At 40.2% G+C, this 20,942-nt stretch overlaps 3 protein-coding genes across 3 annotated transcripts; all 3 read right to left on the bottom strand.

The window, feature by feature from the left end:
• Positions 1-2,019: 2,019 nt before the first annotated feature.
• Positions 2,020-12,431, bottom strand: LOC104455368 (protein CHROMATIN REMODELING 25). The gene is made up of 21 exons (XM_039316626.1): positions 12,000-12,431; positions 11,289-11,672; positions 10,971-11,057; positions 10,620-10,860; positions 10,429-10,554; positions 10,288-10,344; positions 10,054-10,140; positions 9,388-9,483; positions 9,125-9,175; positions 8,589-8,663; positions 8,412-8,498; positions 7,976-8,067; positions 7,759-7,891; positions 6,703-6,822; positions 6,478-6,591; positions 6,288-6,371; positions 6,095-6,169; positions 5,930-5,988; positions 3,843-4,023; positions 3,668-3,766; positions 2,020-2,948 (listed from the first exon to the last, which is right to left on the bottom strand). Exons 1-21 carry the CDS (start codon positions 12,254-12,256, stop codon positions 2,598-2,600), a joined length of 2,856 nt encoding a protein of 951 aa, XP_039172560.1. The 5' UTR covers positions 12,257-12,431; the 3' UTR covers positions 2,020-2,597.
• Positions 12,432-14,067: 1,636 nt separating this feature from the next.
• LOC104453203 (calmodulin-like protein 30) lies at positions 14,068-14,932 on the bottom strand. The gene has a single exon (XM_010067722.3). It carries the CDS (start codon positions 14,779-14,781, stop codon positions 14,224-14,226), a length of 558 nt encoding a protein of 185 aa, XP_010066024.2. The 5' UTR covers positions 14,782-14,932; the 3' UTR covers positions 14,068-14,223.
• A 149-nt stretch (positions 14,933-15,081) lies between these two features.
• Positions 15,082-18,720, bottom strand: LOC104453201 (protein disulfide-isomerase SCO2). The gene is made up of 3 exons (XM_010067721.3): positions 18,170-18,720; positions 17,362-17,488; positions 15,082-15,417 (listed from the first exon to the last, which is right to left on the bottom strand). The coding sequence occupies exons 1-3, from the start codon at positions 18,710-18,712 to the stop codon at positions 15,344-15,346; spliced, it is 744 nt and encodes a 247-aa protein (XP_010066023.1). The 5' UTR covers positions 18,713-18,720; the 3' UTR covers positions 15,082-15,343.
• Between the last annotated feature and the right edge of the window lie 2,222 nt (positions 18,721-20,942).

Genomic DNA, 20,942 nt, shown 5'->3' with positions numbered 1-20,942 from the left:
AGATAGAAATATTTTAGGATAAAAGCCACAGAAAACCATTAACTTTGCCTATTGTAATATATATATATTCAAATTATTTTTGTTACACTAAAAACCCCAAAGTTGTACTTTTATGATGCATTTATCCGAAACTTATACAATGTGACATTTACCTCGAATTTTTCTTTTATATCAAAAATCTCAAACTTATATCCGTGTGACATGTTTACACTTAAAATTTGGTGTTACAAAAAGAAATTGGGGAAAATGTGTCAGATAAATATAAGTTTGAGATTTTTTTTGTCACAAAAAAAATGCTTGGGATAAATGTTTTACAAGTATAAGTTCATGATTTTTGGTGTTATAAAAAAAGTTTGGATTTTTTTTTGTGACTTTTTCCTAATATTTTATGTTATATAAGTAACATCTTGTGCTGTCCCTCTTGTCGCGAATTGGCCATGATCTTACATAACTCTTCTTGTAGCTTTCAAGCTTTCAATTAAATTCTTGATTAATCACATGGAGTTAGATCCGTCCTCCCTAGAAATTGGAGCTTCTTTGAAAGAGGCTGATTGGCACGAAAATCCAACATGCTCTGAACGAAATGGTGATTCGTCTTTTAACTTTGTTATCGTCCCCCGACTCTCTCCGGCAACGTCGCCACCCCCGCCCTACCTTGACTGGAGCAGGACCAAGATACCATAAGAAGTATCCAATTCTTGGACATATTGGGTAGATTTGCCGGGAAAAGTGTTAAAAAAATTCTAAACTTTTTACATTTGTGCCAATTTAATTATAAATCTTTTGTTAATGTCAATTTAGTTATAAATATTTTCACTTGGTGCCAATTCAATCATTTCCGATTAATTTTGGCCAAATTTTGCTAACTGAGCGTTATTCGGCTAACGTAGCATAATCGGCGCTGATGTGGACAACTGACCTCAGCAACTAATTGGAGAAAGGAGGAGGAGAAAGGAAAAAAGAAAATAAAAATAAAAATTCAAAAATATTACAATATTATTAAAAGTTGTTCATTTTAGATTGGCACTAAGTGAAATGTTTAGGATTAAATTCACACCAACAAAAGGTTTAGGATTAATTTGATACAAATACAAAAAGGTTTACGACTATTTTAACACTTTTTTTAGATTTGCCTGAGTCAGACGTAACTTTTAATCTTGACATGGTCTGCCTTAGGTAGATTCATTGCTCGTTACATAGAAGTTCAAAAATATATTTATCTTAAGCTAACCGTCAAAAACGGTATAACTACGATTTTTGTCAAGTGACAACTTCTCGAGCGGTGGGCAGAACATTCTTACATTGTCCAATATGCAGTGGTAGAGTAGTTCACTTACCAACCGTTTATGACTGAGAGTTAATGAGAAAATTGTCCAAAAAAATTCTACCAATATAGTTTTAAATATTTTTAATTTGATCAATTTAATCCTAAATCTTTTAACAATTTGTCGATGTACTCTTTTTGATCAATTTTCATCGATAGTCGCTAACATGAATGTCAGCCGCTTTACGTGGCATGGCCGATGTTTGATGTTGATGTAGACAGCATTTGCAATTCTTTAAAGAAATTTCTGAATTTTTTTCTATACTGTTTTTCTTTCCAAAGGGTCAACGGGGCTGCCAAGGCTTCAATGATGGCTGGTGACCCTCCCCAACCACAGGCGAGGGCCGCAAGACCCTCGCTGGCAAGCAGGTGAAGGGTTTCGCAGCATGTGCCTCTGTGCAAATTGAAAGGGCTGTCATGGGCTTGCCCATTGGCCACGAGCGGTGTTCGCACGCACAGGGCCAGCGAGTGAGTCAAGGCCTTAGTGACCTTGTTGGCCTCTCGTAGAAGAACAGTAAAACAATATATATATATGAGAAAAAATTATAAAAATTCAGATTTAAAAAAAAAATTATCCACAGGCCAATCATCGATTTTCCAGCCAAAAGTGATTGGAATGGCTAAATTGACAAAAAGTCAAAAGGTTTAGAATTAAATTGGTTAAATTGAAAAGGTTTATGATAAAATCAGTCACTGTAAAATAAATATGTGGTATTTTTGACAATTGTCCTCGACATTTATATGTTCTCCTAACATAAACACTTGTAGTTGCGTTCCGTCAGCCAAAAACAAAGGCTAACAAATCGTGCTACACGAGCACAAAAATAAAGAGAAACAAAACATATAGACATATGCATGTCGCATACTCGTTTGTAATGTTATCCTCAGACAAAGTACTTCATGAATCACAGGGTGTGCTCTGATTAGTGAATTCTACAGTAGTAGTGCCATGCAGCTAGATGTTGCGATTGGGACTGCCAATTATTCGCAAGGCACGACTCTCCTGGACGTTAAGCCGGGTGTCTGTACAGTGTTTCTCAGTTTCTGATAGTCATGCTTCCTGCTTTAATTTTCGCAAGGGAAGGTTCCTCTGAAAGAATAGATTCTTGGTGCCATCCGTGCTGTGGTATCAATCCGTGATCCAAACTGGTTTTATTTTTGCCGGATCGTGTGCAGCTGCATGTGCTGTTGAACTTTGATCAATCCAATGAACGGCAAACATAGAAGAGGAAGTTTACACAGCCTGTCACTTGAGCTCGAGATGCTGGAATCATCACAAGAAGTCATCGTCGTGCTCTAAACTACCATCGCATGGTCTTTTCTGTGGCAGCTGATGAGCAAGAGTCAGTTTGTTCCTCGACTGTGCAAGCCCTGTCCCTTTTAGGATGATTTTAAGTGGTCTTCTTTCTGACCCTTGTGAAGTCTTGGTTAGTGAAGATTGAACTGTTGAGAGGGAACTGGGATGCGACTGTTGCACCTTTAAACGCTGCGGTTCTAGCCTGGCTTTCCGGTTCATAAGTTGCTTCAGGTCGAGCCTGCTCTCCTCTGTCCTGATCTTTTCGCTAATTGCTGTCTCGATCGGGACAAGCTTCCCATCCACTTGATTTGTAAAGACGAATGAGACCTGCATTGGTATGAACATTTGAGCACTGTAAAACTGGGAATGGATTCGGAGTACATTTAATAACAGAAACTTAGAAAATGGATAGATCTATGCTACCTCAAACTCACAGGCATTTAAATTCCTACCTCACCAGAGATGATCAATCATCTCATTATCCATCAGATAATCACCAATTCCATTTTTGATCCGCAAGGTGAGTGAAAATGATCATTAAGTAATTGCACGAATGTCTATTCAAATTAGGTGGGAGAAACAGGAGCTGGGAATGGGGGGTCGAGAATTATAAATCAAAGTGATCAAATGCTTAAACAGTCAAGAATGGCAAGATAGGACATGATAATTACTTCTTGTTTCCTAGATGTTTTACCATATGCATATCCTTGATTTCCTTTAATTGCAGGAATAATCTTCACAACAATAATAGAGCACTTGGACTGAATAAACAATTGATTTCATCTTATCCTCGTACACAATCAGCAAGCAACGGGAACATATCCTCACCAGATAGATCTCTAAACAATCTCATTTTAAAGGGCAAGGAGAACCAGTAACTGATGACCAAGTTCTTCTCCAGTGAATTATATTTCATTCGATGATTGAATTCGCTAGATCTCTTATTCTCACATGATCAACTTCACAATCTTTTAGACTAAACCCATCCCACAATCATATGTGAAAGCGAGAATCTTGAGTATTTGTGCAAATAGGAAGCATCAGACCTCATCACCAGCTGAAGCTTGGAAGATAATATCTGGTACTGACGTAGCCGAAAAATGATGGCCCCAACTGCCTAAGTCCTCTTCCTTCGGCGTCCCTATCTGATCACAACCAGTAATAAACTCAGATGCCTAGAAACATTAGTAAGTGTTGTAAAAAGACTGATCGTTGACTAACCTGTTTTTCTGAGGCCTTTAACTTATGCAAGCATCCAGCTATTTCTGCAAATGAACCTATGTCAGAAGTATCTGTCAAAGAGGCACTTTGATCCAATGCACTATCTCTTCTGTCACCAGTGGTTTCAGTGTCATCAATGTGCTGGCAACGAACACAGTTCATCTTTTCATGAATCTCAGACCTAGAAAAATACAGAACAACGATTTAACTTACAGAATAGAGGTATATATTTTCTACTACTGCAAGGGAACAAATACCAGCAAGTGACAAACAACGCAAAATATATGGCTCAGAAGTTGATTCTTTTGATAAAACAGAAAAGCCCCAAAAATTAAGATTCCATGCTTCCTTGAGCAAAATGCTTCTAGTTGCTTGAAGTTTCTACCATCACATAGGGTCAAGCATATTGACAAGAAAAGAATTGCTGATGCACTGAAAGAGGTTAAGGGGACAAACCCAAACATCAGGATGCTCCATTTAAACTGGCTATCATGTGCAAGCAAGATGTCTGCAACTGGAAAACCTACCAATTACTTTTTGAAGTTGCTCTTCTTTATTAAACATTTCCAGTTTACCACATGGCCTAATTTCAACACAAAAGTAGGAGAGAGAATCTTCATTGGTTCTATCAGCGCTCAGAAAATTGTCACTGAAGGACGGAAGCTTATCTCTAAGTTGAATATCTCATAGAGTTTGTGGCAGCAGGACGGGGTTCAGTAGGAGGTACCAGACAAATTCAATCTAGGAAGTGATGAGGGATTCTGAAATAGATCATTCATCTAGATAATTGAATAAGCAGTGAAGCTGCTAAAGTTGTCCAGAGCAAGTGATGCCCATCCTCACACTTCTTAAACCAACAGCAAGGAAGTTGAGAGAACTCAATGGATTATGTTAATTGTTCTGAACAAGGGGATTGCTAAAGGCTACTAGCTACTGGCTTGATTAGAAACTTAGTACTGCATTTGCATGGATAGAAACAGATGAACATCTTGACAAATTAAGTGACATTCTATCCTGTAAGGTTGCATCTCCCAAGAATATGATCTCATGAGTTTCAAGGCAGGATGTTCTAAATAAAATACAAAAATGTACTTAACCATTTTCAACTTTGACATTTTACCTTCATCAGCCATATCTCAGTTATGCAATAAAACCCAAGTTGCACTAAGTTCCTATCACAGCAGTAGCCGAGAAAAACAAAATCTCCAGAAACTTAAGCAATCTAAATTAGTTCAACATTATAACATATTTCCAACTTCAAGACCTACCTTCTCGAAGTTGCTCTTCTTTATAAGATATTTCGAGCTTTCCACATAAGCAATCTAAATTAGCTCTGTTCTCAATAAAATGGACATTGCACTGGTTTCATCAGTGCATAAACTATGTCACTGCCTACTGAAGCAGATGCTGTTTGAAAGCAGGACAGGGTTCGACTTTAGCCGGAGGTACCAGTATGACAATCTCGGAGTGGATCAGGTATTATGAGATGGATCATTTGTCTAGAAGATTGAATCAAAAGTGAAGCTGACCAAAGTTGATTCCCACCCTCACACTTCTTACGCTAACATGCCAAGAGTGGAGTTAGCGAATTGTGTCAATTGTTCTGAGCCCAACAGGTGAGGGCTACTAGCTGCTAGCATGATTAAAAACTTAATAGTGTATTGTATTTGCATATTTGCATGGCTAGAGAGAGATGAACACCTTGATAGAATTAGGTGACTAGCTTTACTGCACTAATTGAATCTCATAAAATTAAGGCCAGCATAGTCTGAATTAAACTGCAAATATAGACGAGAGTCAGCTCTACAGAATTTTGAAGTTTTATTTTTTTTCCAGCATGTCCCGCCTATGCAATCAAAACCATGATGAAGAAGCCAAGCGGAAAATGTTTTTGGATTCAACACAATAAATCAGTGACAGGTAGATGACTGAAAATAAACCCCAAACTCTTTTGAATTTAAATTTCAAAACAGTCAAATGGTGCAAACCTCCACATTGCATTCTACTTTGCTAATTTAAATAAAGTGCCTACTCTTGTAAATGACTACGGGAAGCCATGGATATGGGAAGAAAAAAAACTTGAGTACCTTGACTTTTCATGAAATGTGAATAAATCACGCAGTTCTTCCGTCGAAAGACAATTACCCTGCATTTCTAACTCTCCATTACCATCATTAAATGGAAAAAAAAAAAAGAAAAAAGAAAAAAAGAGTATGCTATGATAAACGTCGGAAAGTAGCATCACTCTGTACCTCCGCTGCAAGTGTACTAGTCTCCTGTTGAATAACTTTTTGAAGACCTTCTTTTGATATCTGACGTTGATATACCTACAGATGTTAAATAGCCTATTAAACTGCATCTAAAAAAATGGAACTTTCGAAGACTGTAATACTTAAAAAAACATAAACAGTATTAGCAGAGAATCCAGATTGATTCATATTGAACCTTTTCTTCAATTGTTCCAGCGCTTAAAAACCTGTAAATGTAAACTCTCTTTTTCTGTCCATCCCTCCATACTCTGGCGGCAGCCTGATTGTCAAGACAAATGGACAATTGGCACAATCAAGATATCTTCCTAGGCAATTTGCGCAGTAAAGCCATTCTCATACATGAGAAGTGAGGTTCAAATGATTACTTGCTTGTCATTGGCTGGGTTCCAATCTGGATCAAATAAGACCAGGCGATTACCTCCAATCAAATTGAGCCCACAGCCACCAGCCTTGCTGCTTAAGAGGAATACAAACTCATCCTGGAAATTATCAGCTAAGGGTGATTAGAATGAAGCCCATTTCACTAGAGAAGGAACTTTAAGAACAAAGACCAACCTATCTTGACTACTGCTTGATCAATAACTTTATACCTTTGATGGGTCATTGAAACGATTGACTAACTTTTGCCTTTTGCTGATTGTTGTGGATCCATCAAGCCTCAGATATGGATATCTTCTTTCACGACACAATTGGGCAAATAGATCCAATGTCTGGTAAGTTGCAAACAGTAAGACAGATAATTGATTCAGTGACTTGTGCTTTTGAAAAAAAAAAATCAATCAACTAAAATATAATCAGACTGCAGAAGTAAAACAGGTTCTAGATGCACAAGAGAAGGCTTGCTCTCAAGCCCCTCTGAAATATTCCCTGGACTGAAATGTAAGTTCCCCATGCTCATTTAAGTTATTGAGAATGGTCACTAATTTCAAATTACTTCCCACTTTCAAATTGATTAACATGATCGAAGTGTCTAAAAAGATGATCAGAATGAATGATTACAAGCAGAAAATTCCCATACAATATCATAGAACTTTCGTTAAGCGGCAACATCATATATCCTACAGAACACAACAGCAATTCAGTAACCATTGCACTCTCTTTCTTTTTTTCTCCACAAAATTGCATTTCTTCAAAGGTTGATAACGACGGTAAATATCACAGAATCAATGCAGAATCAAAGGATTGATAAAATCTTCCTTGTCACTGATAAACTACAAAGAAAGAGAAGAACTAAAATTTGTGGAGAAAATGTTTAGGATCTCATAGGGAGCTGAAATGAGACTACTAAGCTTTGCCGCTTCACTGAAACTTGATACCCTATTATGGAACAAAATAACTTGAAAACCATCAAACCTACTGAGAGTGGATAGGAACCTTAAAATGGATACTATTCTTGCAATGACAGACAAATTACTGTATCCAAGAGCGAATAATGCAATGCGTATGCTCACTCTGTTACCAGCAAACTTTCATAATGAATGGTAAAATAAGCATTTGCTACCAATTAGCAACATATGCTGGCAATGTCAGTGACAAGTGTATCATGAATGACAATTTATTTATAAGCCAGATTACACACTAAAAGGTGGTAAGAAGTTCAAATTGTATTTAATAGCATTCAATTACTTCATTATTATGAAGACAACCTGCGTATAGTTTGAGACAAGGACAATGCGATCATCTGTCCGTTGACGAAGATGGGCCAGCAACCTGGCCAAGACATGCATTTTCCCTGAGAGTTCAACCCAGGCCCCATCACCCCCACTCCAGGATCCAGACCTACAAAAAATTAATGATAAAATCCTTGAGAAACATGATATTGTGACACTATGCAAAATCCAAAGGTGCAATAGAAGTGCCAACCTTCCTGAGAACATCTCTGACGGGAAAAATCGTACACAATCTTCAAACCCTGAAGTTCCGGGACTCCCACTTTTGACAGTATCATAGATTAGCTACAGAAGAAAAGTTTCATGAAAAGAGATTTAATACTGCAGAAGATGCTTAAAATGAAAAGGCCAAGAGGTACAAGAGGTGGAGGATGAAGCAGATCATCTCAAAAGGCCTAAATACAGGTATGCAGAAAAATCTGAAGTGCTGACACATAACAAGAATTAAGATGCATTGGATTAAGTAAAAGCTGTCCTTATAATGGTACAGCAACCAAAAAGCTGCTGCAATTGATTAATCAGAGTGTGCATCCATGTGCATTTCAAATTGGACTTTGAGCAGATGCAAAAAATGGAAGAGGCCAGGGAAAGTCTCAAGCAAAGACATTTAGATGGTATGAATGTCGTACTTTTGGGTGATTGCACAGCTTCTTGAGAGCTGTGATGTAAGCAAGAATTTTCGATTGCTTCATTTCTTCGGTTATTGCTCGTTTAACCTGCATTTGAGGGCAACACAACAGGATGAGAACTTCTGATACAGCTAATGCATTAACCACAAAGTGAGATTGGAAAGCATATATCCTTACATTTTTGGAATGTATGAAATGGTTATAAAGATCTGTTTGAAGTGGAGATAACTTGCAACAAACAACTTCTATTATCTGAAAGAGAAAAAAGAGGTCAAAGTCACAGAACTATGATGAGTAAATATAATAACGAGCAGGAAATACCTGAAGAACAAATCAAAAAGTTAATTGTGTAATTTTTAACCCTTCAATAAGATATGACATTGGTATAGCCTACTTTTTCCTGGAACAGAAAGGCGGTTTCATCTCTGCTGTTGCTCATCTTTTTGTGCAACAAAATATCAAACCGTTGTGTCAATGAAATAAATTTCTCTTCTATCAGGAAGCCTAAAATTCTGTCCCATACAGGGACAGGGTATTGTAAGCCAGGGAAATATACATCAGTCAGAAAGAATGAAGCAACACTAGAGACTCAAGAGTTCAAATGAGCTTGTCTCATTCAAACTAATTATCCAGTAAATCATGAGGCAATGAAAACACTGAGAAAGTAGATAAATAACCAGAATCTCTCACGGTTCACCATTAAAGAGACAAACCTTCGGTGGGAGGTGATTTGATAGAAGAGCATTTGTCCTCCTTAGTATGAACTGAACAAACATAAACCATGCAAAGCTGAGGTCAATTTACATTTCAATGACACCCATTACACGCAGAAATTAACCTTGTGAGAAACCAACCATAGAACTTATACGAGAAAAAATGATGAATCCCAGGATTGTATGACTTTATAGGACTAGATAGCAAACCAGATCGCAAATAATGATAAATTCCTGGATTGTCTGCTAGTGCAACAATATACCTGATTTACTATGGCACTGAGCTCTGAAGAGCGCTCACATCCTAGATTTTTCTCCTCTTCACTGGCAGTAGGTTCTCTTCCACAGATAATTGGCGCCTTTGCAAGTCATGTGACAGGTTCACCAAAATAAGCAGATAATTAGAAATTGAAAAACACAGAGATGGAGGTAACCACAAAGGGTTTCTTTAATCGCCAGTGAATTTGTACAGCGACAATATATCCTAGTGCATGAGTAGTAGGTTGTATGACTACCTTTCTAAGTGAAATCATCTTGATTTTACAATCAAGAAACGAAAAGATTTCCATCTGACAATGACTAGTTTGCAGGCATTCTAATCTGAAGTGATTCATACAAAATAACAAAGCTTCCCTATGACTCAACTGCCTTTTTTATTTAATATGGTTCAGTGGGTGCATCACCTGGGGTTTATTTTAACCATGGTGAACCACAAAACCAAGGTGATGCTCTTAAACCATCAGCCCACAACTCATCTTGATGAGAGAGATCATTAATGTAGCACCATTACACATAAGACTGTCAATGAAATAGAAGATTAATTACATGAATATCACATCTTTCTTTCTGTGCATTCTGTCTTATAATTATCTTGACTCCAACATTATAACAGATGCCAAAAGCGTGTGCCAGTAAAGCAAATGACTCACCTCGTAGTAACGTCGGAAGTATGCAATTTCACCTAAGATTCCAGGATTTGTGAAATTAACCATGGCAAAGAACTCTTCCAAGTCATTCTGAGTAACAACAAAAGTTAAAAAGCTAATTAAGAGAGAGAGAGAGAGAGAGTGATCAATAAAAAGACACATATTACATTGAAAGCAGAAGCAAACACTTTGATACCCAGAAGTGGAAAATGGTAGTCAGAAACAAAAACTTCTTACCTGCATTGGGGTCCCTGACAACAAAATGCGACGTCTACAAGAGAGAGCAGCCAAAGCCTAGCACGTTTAACAATGATGTCAAAGAAGGAACAATCACAGACATCAACCAATGCAGGAGCATATCCGGTAAGCATATCTTACCCGATTTGTCAATGTTTGGTCATTTTTTAGTCTATGAGCCTCATCACAAATGAGGAGTTCACAGGATTCACTGTGGCTAAATTTTGATGAATGCATCCGGAATGTCTCATATGAAACAATAAGAACCTGCGCAAGGGAATTTGAATTTAGTGAAAATTTCCTAAGACATGAAAACTGAATAACAAATTTACCTGTAGAGAACTATGGGGACTTGTGAAACGATCAATTCCTGAAATGACATCATCTCGGGTGCTTTCACAAAGAGCAATAAGCTGGATTCTCTCTCCCAGCCACTTACTAATTTCTGCTTCCCAATTACTCACAAGACTAGTGGGAGTGACAATGATGGCTTTCTTAATCATTGGCTTTCCATCAAATCCTTGACGGAGCAGTGTGTACAGTAAACTGATTGACTGTAACGTCTTTCCTAAACTGCAAAGGTACAACAAAAAACACAAATTTTGAGATGTATCTGAACAAAGAGGACATAGAACAATGTCAAGACACACAAAGTGACATCATTGCAAAGCTAAGATATTTACCCCATGTCATCAGCCAGAATGCATCCATTTATGCTGGCATTACCGGATAGACCTGAAACACATTCAAACATAAACTGGACACCTTCCCTGCATGAATAAATGAGAAACACTTCATTAGTTTTATGTAAGATAAGAAACTGGTTTCTTGAATACTGCAGCGAGTTTTCATGCCACAAACTCTTCCTATTTCTGATCAGTCCTCTAAAACTTCACATACACGCGCATGCAACACACGCGCCTAGCTCGTGAACATATTAAAGTATTCTGACAACAACTGAATTTCATCAACCAATTCCAGATGTCTTTCAAGAGCATTACCTTTGATGGGGTCGAAGGAAACGCACAAGCAATGGATCCACTTCAATCAACACTGCATTACCAGATGCAACCTCCGAATCTTCAGACTGCCACAGCACCAGAGGTTCAACCCCAGGCGGCAGCTCCACCTTTTCATCCTCCACATCCTTCTCGGCAGCACTCGGTAACCAATTGAGCCGGTTAGTTACTTCCATCAAAGCAGGGCTGGAAGAACCCCATGGTACAAATCTTTTACGGGCTGAAAGGCGACGGTGAAGCTGTCCGTTCCTATCACCATATCCATCAGTGCAGGGAGGTTTGAAGGGTTTCCGACACACGGCAGCTCCTTCCGTCACGGAAAGCACTCTCGGTAACAGCGCCTGCCTTTTCACGATGAGGTTGCCCCTGAGACACAGATTCACATGGCAGAAATCTACCATATCAAACGCGAAATAAAACCTAACTAAAATCCAGCCAGATCAACAGGCAGAAGAGAAGGTAAAACTAAAATCCAGCAAAACCCCCGCCAAACAATTCTATAGCCGATTCCTCGGTCGCCATACAATCCATAAAGCATAGGCAAATTGAAATAAGTTCATCAGCTACCATAACTTCGGGGCAAATCGATCGCGTCAGCTATCCCGAAGAAAACCTCCATTTCAGAGCGTTCCCCTCCACCATTTCGTCAATATAGTGCAGAAACGGAACAGGGATCGGAAAATAGGAAATCACCTCACGAGAGCGTCGATGTTCTTCGACTTCCGGCACTCGTCGCCGCCGGCCGGTACGGAGGATCCTCTAGATCTACGGTCGCGACCTGCCCTAGCTCCTCCCTCGACGGCGGCTTCTTCTTCTTCTTCTCCGTCTTCTTCATCGTCCTCGCTTCCGTCTCCTCCTCCTCCTCCTCCTTCGCTTTCTTCTTCTTCTTCTTCGTCGGTCGGAAGGTACGAATCGGAACCGCCGGAGAGAACTTCCTCGTCGTCGTCCATGGATGACTCTCTCTCTCTCTCTTTCTCAGAGACAGTCAACAGGAGCACGACGGAGCACCGCCGATGGAAGACACCAGGATGGCGGCAAAACGAAGGCGGGCTTCAATTTCATGAGAAATGTCGTTTTTGCCCTTTCCAACACTATAATGATATGGTCTTTGCCTTTGGGTGTATATTATCGCTATGTATTTAATCTAGGGGTTGTGATTTTAACTTCTGAGGATGGGCCGATTCTCGCCTTGAAATTTAGAGCCGGACCAAAAAGGTCGGTCTTTAATTTGTGGAATTGGGAATTGGCCTACCAAATTGACTGGTCCCATTGTCGGATGGTTCCAAAAATAGACTGCAGATCTTGTTGTATAATCTAAGCTACTACTTGAGTGATGTGGATAGAACAAGCTTGTGATGAGCTAAACTTGATGATCATCTCCACGAACAAAGCTAGAATGATCATCATGGAACATGAATGAGGCATTGAGCCATGAGGGTGAGCGTGCCTAAGTTTGAGTGATTAAAGAATGCAAATTAGGATTTTAGAAATTTGGAATAATAAGGATTAAAAAAAATCAATCCAATCTAGATGATTAGGGTGGGTGGATCTACACTTGAAATCGGAAACCAAACCAATATTCATCTATTTCAAATTTTAAGAATTGGGAATCGTCTAGAAATGATCGGTTTTGTTCAATTTTTTTGCTCACCCCTACTTACCACACACCCGGCCGTGGCTCGGGATGTCATTACCAATGCCGTCGAGAGCAAGAGGTCGACAACTCCGACCGCAACAGCGACGGGGTTGGTGTTGAGAAGTGAACCGCATTATTAAAGCCTTGACACGTTGTCATCGAATAAGCGAGCCACATTAGGAATCGTGCTCGTTTTATCTAAGTAATGCACAGAGTTGCGATTTCTTTAATGGAGGCACTACATTGATCGAGTCGTATTTTGAATGTTTAGGCATTTGATTGAAACAAAAAGGATGAATTAGGACTTTGTTTGTTTCTCGAAAAAAATATTGAAAAAATATTTTTAAAAAATGATTGGTTATATTTCTTAAAATAATTATTCAATAAAAAAATATTTCCACCACCTAGAACAATTTATGCTTAAATCGTTTCATGAATAATAATAAAATTTCCTTTCTTAATTTTTGTAAGTAATACAAGCGATGATCAAGATTATATAAAATAAAAAGAGAGGGTCAAGAGGAGCACTTGTCGCTCTTTCTAGATATATTTAGAAGCTAGATCCATGAGATTGGAGCCGGTACTTGAGTAATGGCAAGCCTTGCATTGTGAATCTTCATCAACAAGAACCCCCCTTGTCAATCCCAAGATCGTAATTCTTGCATTATCTCGACCTTAAAATCAACAAATACCACATAAATAATTCTACGGACTTGAAGTTGGATCACCAAAAAATTTCAGAATAGTTATTTAAAAATTTGTAAACCTATTACATAATAGCTAATTCAAAGCTGGCCATTTCTCTTAGAATGGTGAGGGTTCACATCATCGATTTTTAGTTAAAATCGGTCGAGATGACTAGATTCATTAATCATCAAAAAATTTAGCGTGAAATTAGGACAATCGAAAAGTTTAGAATTGAATATAGTGCCATACGATAGGTTTACAACTGTATAGATGATTTCTCCAAAAAGCACCTACTACGGGGATAAAATATTGCATGATCACATCCTAAATCGAACTGACGCTCTTGAAATCGTCCCTGCCGGAGCCACCGGGAGCTGCACCGTCGATCAATTAACAACCTTCATCGGTGCGCAAAGTTAACGAAGAAATTCGCAAACGTCACGAGGTGGCAAGCTTCGAAGAGTCTTATTTTTTTACATTAGTAGATGTAGAAACGATTTCCACAGAGCGACAACAGCTATTTGCAGAGCCCATGACACTAAGAGCGAACATTTGCACAAGGACTATTACAACACAAGCGTTCGTTCTCCCCTTTTAGTTAGATTTCAGCGTCCGAGTCATCATGGTCATGAACTCGTCCATGTCCACCGCGCCGTCCCCGTCCCGGTCGACCGCCCTCACCATCTTCCGGCAATCCTCAATGCTGCACCTCTCGCCGAGGCTCCCTAGGACCTTCAGAACCTCGTCGGCCGTGATTTTGCCATCGCCATTGAGATCGAACGTGTAAAACGCGCTCTGGATGTCCTTCGTCTTTATCCCGCCTTCTTTCTTCTGTACTTCCATGAACTCTTTGAAATCGATGAACCCATCTCCGTCCAGATCAGCCACCCGGAATATCTGCGGGACTTCCTCGATCAGGTTCTCCTTGCTGATGGCTCGTAGGACCGCTTTGTACTCCTGCTGAGAGATCTTGCCATCCTTATTGGAGTCGAACTTGTCGAAGACACGCTTCATCTCGTCGGCATTCGGTTGGTAGGTAGGCAAGAGACCAGAATTCTGTCTGGACCGTGAAGAGAAGAGCCGGGATGGCCCTCGCAGGATCTTCTTCTTGGAAAGTTTGTACTGCAAATCAAGATAATTGAAAGTTGACATTTTCCAGGATGCAAAATTTACAAAACTTTTCAGGAAACAGTAAAACAAGCTTGGTATTTATAGCAATGAATTGACGACAGATACATGCGTCTCTGGGTTGTTCCGAATCTAAAGTGGGCATAACTTTGCTTTCATTCCATGTGCGCATGTTACAGGTACCTTGTACTGATACCATCGGATAAACATTCCCGATCTCTCAACTTGCAGAACAATTTAGGTCAAGAATAAAGCATAGATTCCAAAACTACAAAGCAAGACGCGGAGAGACAAAAGCAGTGGTCACCCCGCGCAGAGCACAAATAAAAGAGAGAGAAAAGAATATATTCCTTTCAATAGCCGTGCAGTATCCTCTTTCGGGACTTCCAATCAACACTATTGCAGAGATGTTGCCTACGTTCTCTCCATATTATACCTGGAGATTATTGTATTACAAGAATCCTCTTTCTAATCTACAGGGAAAATAACGGCATGGATGTGTGGTTGGAAAATCGCTTGATTTGCGGAAAAATGGCAGAAGAAGAGAGCAATGAATCCAGGAGATGCTAATCCGGATAGGTGTTGCTCAAGGCGGCTTTCCATTGTCCAAATCTTCCATTACTTCAATATCCTTGCGAGCTGTTATCTTCTGCACATACCCTGCAGCAAGAACTCGTCAAGATGAAGCCTTGGAGGTGCTCACATCGTATATTGATGGCAAACAAGAACCAGCACGATGCAAATTCCCGCATTTAATTGCTGACCTCACAAGCTAAAACATCTCCTCAGTGGTAATTATCTGGAGTAATCGACATACTTCACAGTTATCACATCCACGAACAAAAAAATCACAGAAAAATTTAAAGCTTTTATTTACACAACATGCGGCTGAGTGGGCTTTAAAGGGAAAAAACGGAAATATGCGAAACAGACAGTGGTAAAGAAGTATCAGAAATAGTCGAAGGGTCAATACATTTTCTCTAATATGAAAGGCTTACACCATCCTTCAGAGTACCGTACTGCACTTACTATATTCTGAAACAGTTCAAATAACAATTATACTAATACCATAGGCACATAGTTGCAACCAGAGTGTGACGTCACAGAAAATGTTGCATTAGCCAAAAAAGTTGTTAATGCAAAGAGGGTCTATCAGTTAAAGAAGACTCATAGACATAAACACATCTTGAGAGTGGATCTCCAGTTTAATTTCCTTGAAATATAAAACAAGCCTTAAGAGCTCTAGATATGGATTATCTAGCTCACTCTCTCCAAAGGAGAGAGAAAGAAAGTATTCTAGACTCTTACTATGCCCATGCTATGAGCTTGAGTTACTCAGCTTTAACCAGATAAAAATAAGCTCTGCAATATAGGCTTCACTTCTTGGCCCCAACTGATCTATTGCGTGAACTGAATCAGAAGAGCAGCCTCTGACCAGCCCAGAACACATATGATGCAGACACATAGGACAGAGCCTGCATCACACTCAACTTGCTTTCACAAGTAAGAGAAAACTGTTAAGAAGCTTTAACCTCATGACTCACACAATAGCAAATAAACAAAGTGTCAACCCCAACACATCCAATAAGTTGTTTTCTAAGGCTCTGATTGGGAAAACAAGGAATGAGGGGGCAATGGAAGTAGGTGTCAAGTTTGGAATACTTCTAAATTTCCATGAGAGAGATATAGAGAGAAAATTTTTCATCAAAATTTATACCCGATTCATTTGATAAGTTGTTCTCCAAGGCTCTGTTTGGAAAACTAATGAAAGGGGGGAGAAAGGAAGTGGGTATGAAGTTTGCATATTTGTAAATTTCAGTAGAGAGATATAGAGGGAAAATTTAAATCTATGCATATTTCAATCCCCATTCCCCCAATTTTCTCCACCTCCTAACTTCCCAAACAAAGCATAATGCAACATTTTAGAATTTGCTGTTGTTTACAGGAAATGAAACTATCAGCGAACATTAACATATAATTGTTAAGACATCAAATTGTGTGAGCATGCACTTATGAGTACAATATAAGATAGTCCAAGACAGAAAGAACTCATGCATTGAGGTTGTCCCACCATATATATCTATAAGTTAACATCATAATGCTTCTACATATTTCGAGCAGCCTTCACATCACAAACAAAAAAGTGACATCTCATCATATTCCTTCAAAAAGTCCTTTAGTGATGTTAACATGCCCCTACAATGGAAGATTTGCTTAGCTTCTCATAATGGAACTGCTTTAAGTCCATTTCAAAGATGCAAAACAGGAAAAAGAATCTCTTCTAATAAACAGAATAAGAACAAATAATCCTGGATAAAATTAGCATAATGCGTAGCACAATATCTCATTAAGATAATCCGATGGCTTGGGAAAAAAGGAGAAAATAAAGAACAATGTGCAACATCTAAGTGAGAAATAGAAGCACAGCTAGCAAAAAGATGAGTAGACATTCTTTTCTCTAGGATGGGCTTATTGCCTCGTTATGCTTCTATCCTTGAATATCATGATCAGAGAGAATAAAGTTTTGCCCAGGTAAAACTAGTTTTCAACAAAAGCATAATAGGTAGAGCAAGAGCCCAATTTACTAAGGGGGCAGAGTTGTACCAATTCCAAGGCAGGGTACACATTTGCAGATAGTTTCCCTCCCTCTTTTGTTATAGTAGCTGACGAACCCTGTACCTTGGCAACTTCGACATTTCCCAGTCCACTCATAAACCACTTCCTTGCAATCCTACAATTTGAACACCCAAGACAAAAAATCCACTTCAACTGAGTCACTCTAAATCGCTTACATGAGAATGTCGTAAATTTAGAAAGAAATGAGATGGCTGCACAAGTCATCCAGATGAAAATGCTTGATTGCAAATTTCCAGTAACACGCGACAGCTAAAAGCATCATGAGCAGAGATGGTTGGCTCAAAATTCATCCTCAGTTTCAAGTATCAAATTAAAAATCTTTAGCTAAAGAACGGTGCAAAATTAGTTCACGGCATCTGTAACCACGAATCACACCAGACAGCACGACATATTTGTGTTCTTCATTACTCTTTGCTATCGCTTTGCTGCTTTGAAAGAAATAATTCGACAAGCAACAGTACGGTTCTGTAAGAACAAAGACCAGCAAAATGCACCAGAAACCGCAAACGGTTGCATCAGAACCATAATTCCCTTAAAAAAAATCTGCAGTCAAGTTCTCCCATTACTCAATTCTCCCATCATAAGAGGACACAGCAGAGCTAATCTTTCCGCACCTAGTCCAGTGGGACATAATCATTTTCCATTCTCCTCAAAACGAAACTTCGAATCTGCAGCGACCTCCGAAGTGCAATTCAACATACCAGCGAGGGTAAGAAGCTACATTAAGCGCATAGAGAGAGAGAGAGAGAGAGAGAGAGAGAGAGAGAGTACCGACCTCAACTACAGGATCGCAGCGGAGTCGCTTGTCGATTTCATCCGGGGACACCGGCGACGTATTCGGGTACGTCATTGGGAGAGGGAGAGGCTCGCCGTCGTCCGTCAAGTAGCTCTCCCTGTCCCGCGACCACCTCTTCTCCCTCGCATTCGCCTTCACCCCGCCGGTGCCGCCGCCGCCCCGCCGCGCCACCGCCGGGGCGTCCGCCACCGCGCCGCCGTCGAAGTTCGGCCCGACCCTCGCCGCGTCCCCGGCGGAGGCGGCCGGGAACTGGAGCCACCTCGGGAACGCGGGGCCGGCGGGGACGTCGCCGGCGCCGGCGGCGCGGCAGGCGAGGGAGGGGCGGGCGGCGAGGAGAGTGGAGGGCTTGGGGAGGGCGAAGGCGGAGCTAGGGTTGATGGGGAACATCGGGTCAACGCATTGACCGGTCTTGGCGGATTGCCGGCGGTTATTCCTTCGGGCCGAGAGAAAATGGGTCGGCGTGGATTTTGCAGAGAGAGAGAGAGGACGAAGATGGAAGGTGAGAAACCGAGGGAGGAGCATGGCAGTACCAAAACTCGAAGGTTTTGAATATCTTCTTCCATGCGTATCAAATGACAATTATCCAAATTATTATTTTTATTTTTTGGTAAAAAATATCCAAATTATTATTTATGATTGATATTATGAAAAATCTCAAATTGAAATAATTGTTATAAATTTATCAAAAATTATTATTTTTTTTTTTGGTAAAATGTAATAATTTATTGGGCTTTGAACCAAATTTACAAAAGTTCGGAGTCAAAAACTTACATTCAAAGAGACAGCACGTCAGAATGAGTGGAAGCATCAGAATGAGTGGATGGGAGCTGAAGTAAAATAGAAGACCGCAAACAACGTGGACCAAAACAAGCACAAAATAGCTTAAACAACAGGCAAATGGAACCTAGCAAGAAATAACACTAGGCATCACAAGGCCGAATAGACCCCATTGCCGAGGCCGCATCCGCCAACGACAAAAGTGAAGAGCCACTAAGGTGATAGCCACACATAGGAAGAGCAGCCATTCGGCAATTGAAGACATGCTAAGGCCCTACGGAAGCAGGAGAGTCCCTAGCAGAGAAGATAAGTAGATCGATACCCCAACTACGCTGCAGCCTCTTATTTTTAAAAGTATCGTCCACATTCCTGAAAGTGATGGCCTTGTCTCTAACGACTTTAAAGAGATGATTCTTCACCGTTGGAATGGCTAAGTTCTGCTCCCTAAAGAGGATGTTGTTCCTATGCTTCCAAATAAAATAACAGAGAGCACCAAAAGAGAACTGGGCAATGTACTTATAGAAGTCTTTACCCGCAAGAAAGGAAACGGCTCAATTGAGATTCTCATCGCACGATCTATTCCGCCATAGAAGGTTGCATCTCGTGGCCCAAAAGAAGGCGATGCCAGTAGTGATGCGACATCCAAAAAATAGGTGATTAATAGAATCCGATACTCCATTGCAAAAAGGACACAAGGCGCTATCTATCTTACCATAAGATAATAACAAAGCTTGGATAGGAAGTCTGCGTTTGGCAATAAGCCACAGCTTTACTTGGTACCTTGGAGTGATCGATTTGTTCCAGATGAACGCATGCTAGAAGACACGAGCCTTCTTCCTCCTAATGATCTCCCAAGCCGAAGCCACCATGAAGAGTTCAGAAGTGTTCCCCTTCCAGCTAAAATGATCCGAGTTCTGGCCAAGGACTAGAAGGGGAAGCTCCCAGGAATACAAGACCATCTTGACCGTCAAGCCATGGTTGGTGAACAGGTCCGCCACTGTCGCTTGCCTAGAAAGGCTAGAGCCATAAATAGCTGAATCCGAAAAATGTAAGTTCAAGGGACTCTTGAGGTGCCAATTATCAATCCAAAGAGACACCGATTGGCCATCCCCAATCCTCTAGTAGAAGGAGCTTCAAAATTCAGTCATGAGTTGGAGGATCTTCTTCCAAGCCCACGAGCAGAAGGTCGGCTTTTTGGCCACCTAGAAGTTCATCCTTTTTAAAAAGGTCGAGTGAACCCATTTGCACAATAATGATTCATTGTTCGAAAATAGAAGCCAAATGTGTTTTAGCATGGTGGCCTTGTTATAATCACGAAGCCTTCGAATGCCAAGGCCCCCCTCCTCTTTTGGGCAACAGACGTCCTCTTAGGACACCTTCATGCCCCTTCTACCCAACTCTGGTCATTTCCATAGAAATTGTCTGATGATTTGTTCAATTTGATCTAACACGGCTATAGGTAAAATGAAGACACTAGCCCAGTATGCTTGGATGGCATGAAGGACTAACCTGATCAATTGCAAATGGCCGGCAAAGGATAGAAAGCGATGAGTCAAGATTGAACCCTTGCTGTGATGTGGTTGACAAGAACGCAGCAATCCGCCTTGCTGAGCCTGGAGGTGATGATGGGGACCTCGAGATACCGAACTGGTAGGCTTCCTTCTTGAAAACCAAGGGCAAGGAGAATTTGGTTCCTTAAGGAAGACGATCTTCCCGCAAAGTAGATCTCACTCTTGTTTGTGTTTGGATACAAACCAATCCACTCCAAGAATATTTGGAGACCTTCCTTAAATAGCTCCTCCGAAGGCAAATCCTTCACAGAAAAGGAAGACGTCATCTGCGAAGAATAAGTGCGAGAGGCTTGTCGCTCTGCATCTCCAAAAATATTTGAACTCCAGCATCGAAGAGCGGATAGAAAGAATATTGGATAATACCTCCATGACCAGAGTAAACAAATAGGGAGATAATGGATCCC

The sequence above is a fragment of the Eucalyptus grandis genome, chromosome 7 (genome assembly GCF_016545825.1).
Source record: "Eucalyptus grandis isolate ANBG69807.140 chromosome 7, ASM1654582v1, whole genome shotgun sequence".
NCBI classification, from domain to species: Eukaryota; Viridiplantae; Streptophyta; class Magnoliopsida; order Myrtales; family Myrtaceae; genus Eucalyptus; species Eucalyptus grandis.
This window is presented reverse-complemented; position numbering and strand designations above follow the sequence as displayed.

Coding starts and splice junctions, on each gene's coding strand:
- LOC104455368 (XM_039316626.1), bottom strand. CDS start 12,256: ATGGACGACGACGAGGAAGTTCTCTCCGGCGGTTCCGATTCGTACCTT. Junction 10,141..10,287: donor TGTCAGGGACCCCAATGCAG/GTAAGAAGTTTT, acceptor GTTGTTACTCAG/AATGACTTGGAAGAGTTCTT. Junction 8,664..9,124: donor CAAATCACCTCCCACCGAAG/GTTTGTCTCTTT, acceptor TTTCTCTTTCAG/ATAATAGAAGTTGTTTGTTG.
- LOC104453203 (XM_010067722.3), bottom strand. CDS start 14,781: ATGTCAACTTTCAATTATCTTGATTTGCAGTACAAACTTTCCAAGAAG.
- LOC104453201 (XM_010067721.3), bottom strand. CDS start 18,712: ATGCTCCTCCCTCGGTTTCTCACCTTCCATCTTCGTCCTCTCTCTCTC. Junction 17,489..18,169: donor GCTGCGATCCTGTAGTTGAG/GTCGGTACTCTC, acceptor TTCAAATTGTAG/GATTGCAAGGAAGTGGTTTA. Junction 15,418..17,361: donor TGTACCCTGCCTTGGAATTG/GTACAACTCTGC, acceptor TTCTTGCTGCAG/GGTATGTGCAGAAGATAACA.